This window comes from Monoraphidium neglectum (assembly GCF_000611645.1).
Source record: "Monoraphidium neglectum strain SAG 48.87 unplaced genomic scaffold scaffold04244, whole genome shotgun sequence".
In the NCBI taxonomy this organism is placed as follows: Eukaryota; Viridiplantae; Chlorophyta; class Chlorophyceae; order Sphaeropleales; family Selenastraceae; genus Monoraphidium; species Monoraphidium neglectum.
In genome coordinates, this window is record NW_014009385.1 from 1,070 (window position 1) to 3,759 (window position 2,690).

The following is a 2,690-nucleotide window of genomic DNA, read 5'->3' on the forward strand; positions in this document are numbered from 1 at the left end:
GGCGTCCGGCCACACCCACAGGAGGCCGCCCTTTGCCTGCGCAGACCAGCCACGCGGGTTGGGGATCAAGGGGAACCCATGGAGACCCACTCCATGCATATCACGCCGTGCTAAATGAAACGTCACAATCACCATTGCTGACAGGCGGGTAATGTTCGACGGCAGAGCAGGTGCAACCAGGTACGATCAAGCCTGATCCCACAATATCCCCCCCCCCACTCATAAAATACAGATCGCACACCTACAGGCGAGGTGGCCCCCGCCCCAGTCATGCATTCATTGCCCTTGGCGGCCCCCCTCGAAAAAAAAGCAGCCGCGCCGCGTCCTCCCAGCAGCCCCCAGCGCGCCTTCACGGGGTAGCTGGTGACACAGTTGCGGGCGCTGGAGCAGGCCGTGGCGTGGGCGGTGGCGTCACCACGCAGCTGGGGCACGTCCACGCAGCGCCCCTCCTTGGAGAAGCGCCACCCGCTGCGGTCGCGGGCAGTCGGGGGCGGCCGCGGGCGTGGTGTGCCAAGGGCGGGGGGGCAGGCTTGAGGGCAGGGAGCCGGAAGGTTTGTGATTTCTCTGCAGTCATTCTGCCGCCCCAGTTTCTGGCCGCACCGCTGCGCGGCTGGGGACACCTTCCAAACTCTCTGCTGCAATGTGACACGGCCTGGACCAGGCGAGGCGGCGTGCCCACTTGCCACCCCGCAGCTCCGTCGGCAACGCCCCGACCCCATGCCCCTGCCCCGGCCGCTTACTGGTAGGAGCACACGATCTGATCGTTGTCGGCGTCTATGAACCCGTCACTGAGCGCCGCCAGGCGGTGGGGGCAGGCGTCGTTCTGGGCGTGCCACTCGCCCTTGCTGTCGCGCCACAGCACCAGCTGGCGGCCCATCAGCGTCACCTGCGGGGGCGTGGGCGCACGTTGACGCTTGCATAGTTTTCGACAACATTCTAGTCAACGTTATCCCCTTGGCTGCCTGGTAATGGCGGACTGTGCTAAGCGATGGCTGCAGTGTTTGGTGCCGCTGGGGTGGCGCCAGAGATCCATGACCCAACCCAGGCCAGGCGCCGCCGCTGCCAGCTCTTGTGCCGCCGTGCAGGCCCCGCCGATGCAGCTGGGCCGAGAAACGAGAGCTCGCATGAGGCGGGCGTTCCGTGCTCACGGATGAGATGCGCCGGTAGCCATGGGCCCAACCTAGCCAAAAAGGGCCGCATTGCGTCCCGCGCAAGGCAGCGGCCACGCGACACAACCCACCTGGTGGGGTTTGGTCGGGTCCAGGTGCTCCTCGGCAACCGCAGGGTACCATGCCTTGGACCACACAAACTTGGAGCCGGTTGCTTGCGGTGCAGCGGCGGGCTGCGGGGTGCCGCCGTTGACGGTTGTGGCAGGGGGCGCCTCGGCCGTCACAATGGAAGCTGTCTGAGGGACAGCGATGCGGCGACGCGCCCCGTGGTCCGCCGAGCGAGCGGGCAGGCGGGGAGCATGTAGACGGCTGATGGCGGGGCGCGGGGCGGCGCCTGGAGGCAAGGAGGTTTGGTGTGGAAGCGCCGATATCAGCGGCGCGATGCCGACAGCCACACGCCTGCCCTGAGAAGCGCTGGAGAGCTGTCGAGACGTAACACCCCGTTGCAGACAATGCAATTGCTTTTTTCCAATTAATGTTACAACACGACGACATGAGCACCGCTGCTCACCCCGTGTAGAAGGACCAGCGACGTTCGTCTTGTGTAGCTGCATGGTTTCCGTCCTTTCTCTACAATGTACGGCTTCAATTGCGATCGCGTGCTCAATAGGTGGCATGAAACTGCGAACGACTTCGTCATCAACTCGCTGACTCAACTAGTGTAGGCACCCGGTGCCACCGAAAGAGAGTTTGAGAAGCTCGAATCAGCCTCCAGCAAAGTTGGCAAGAATCCCTGACACTTACAACCAATTTTCCAATACCATATTGCAGCAGATCGGTCTTACGGTCGTTGTTTGAGCTGTTGTCTGCACAGCGTGTAGCCAGGAGATGCTGATTCAAAGACTTTGCTTCCTGCTGGCTATAGTGTCTCATGTGGCGCACGCAGCAGCCAGCCAGCAGGCTGTGCCTGGCCTGCACGCCACGCAGCAGCTGCATGACCTGCACCTACCTGTAGCTGCTGCACCGCGTATGGGCGCCGGCAGACGCTTGCTGTGGTGCATGGCGGCCCAGTCACCCCGAATCAGCATAATGCTTGCGGGCGAATCACGCAAGCTGCCCGTGTGCCGGTGTGCGGCACCAGCCCCGCAGCGGCTCCAGGTGCTTGCGAGCATAAGCAAGGAGCGGGCTGGTGGCCCGCAGGGGTCTTGCGATGAGGCCGCGGGCGCAAAGCAAGCGATAGTATTTGGAGGTGAGGGCCTGGTGGGCGGGCTTGACTTTGGATGGCCTGCTGCACACAGTCGTCTCAAACCGCCCGGCTCCGGCCACACCGGCTGGCGTCTTTCGCCGCCCATTGGCCTCCCTGCCCACTACCGTAGGAGGCAATGCGCCAGCCACCGCTCGGGCCCATCTTCTCATACCCCGCCTCACCCAGGTGGCGCGCCTCTTGCGGATGATGTTCAGTGCCACGGCACACTGAGCGCCGCAGCTAGCACTTGCTACGACGGCACGCCCACCCTGCGCACCGACCGCACCTGGGAGGAGGTGTCGTGCTGCGCCACGCGCGTCGAGTGCAAGCCCCTG

At 64.2% G+C, this 2,690-nt stretch overlaps 1 protein-coding gene across 1 annotated transcript; it reads right to left on the reverse strand.

Annotated features, from left to right (window-relative positions):
- Positions 1 to 736: 736 nt before the first annotated feature.
- MNEG_14085 (putative Pheophorbide a oxygenase) lies at positions 737 to 1,723 on the reverse strand (the record flags this gene model as incomplete). The annotated part of the gene is made up of 3 exons (XM_014037443.1): positions 737 to 886; positions 1,241 to 1,401; positions 1,681 to 1,723. The coding sequence occupies 3 exons, from the start codon at positions 1,721 to 1,723 to the stop codon at positions 737 to 739; spliced, it is 354 nt and encodes a 117-aa protein (XP_013892897.1).
- Positions 1,724 to 2,690: the final 967 nt, after the last annotated feature.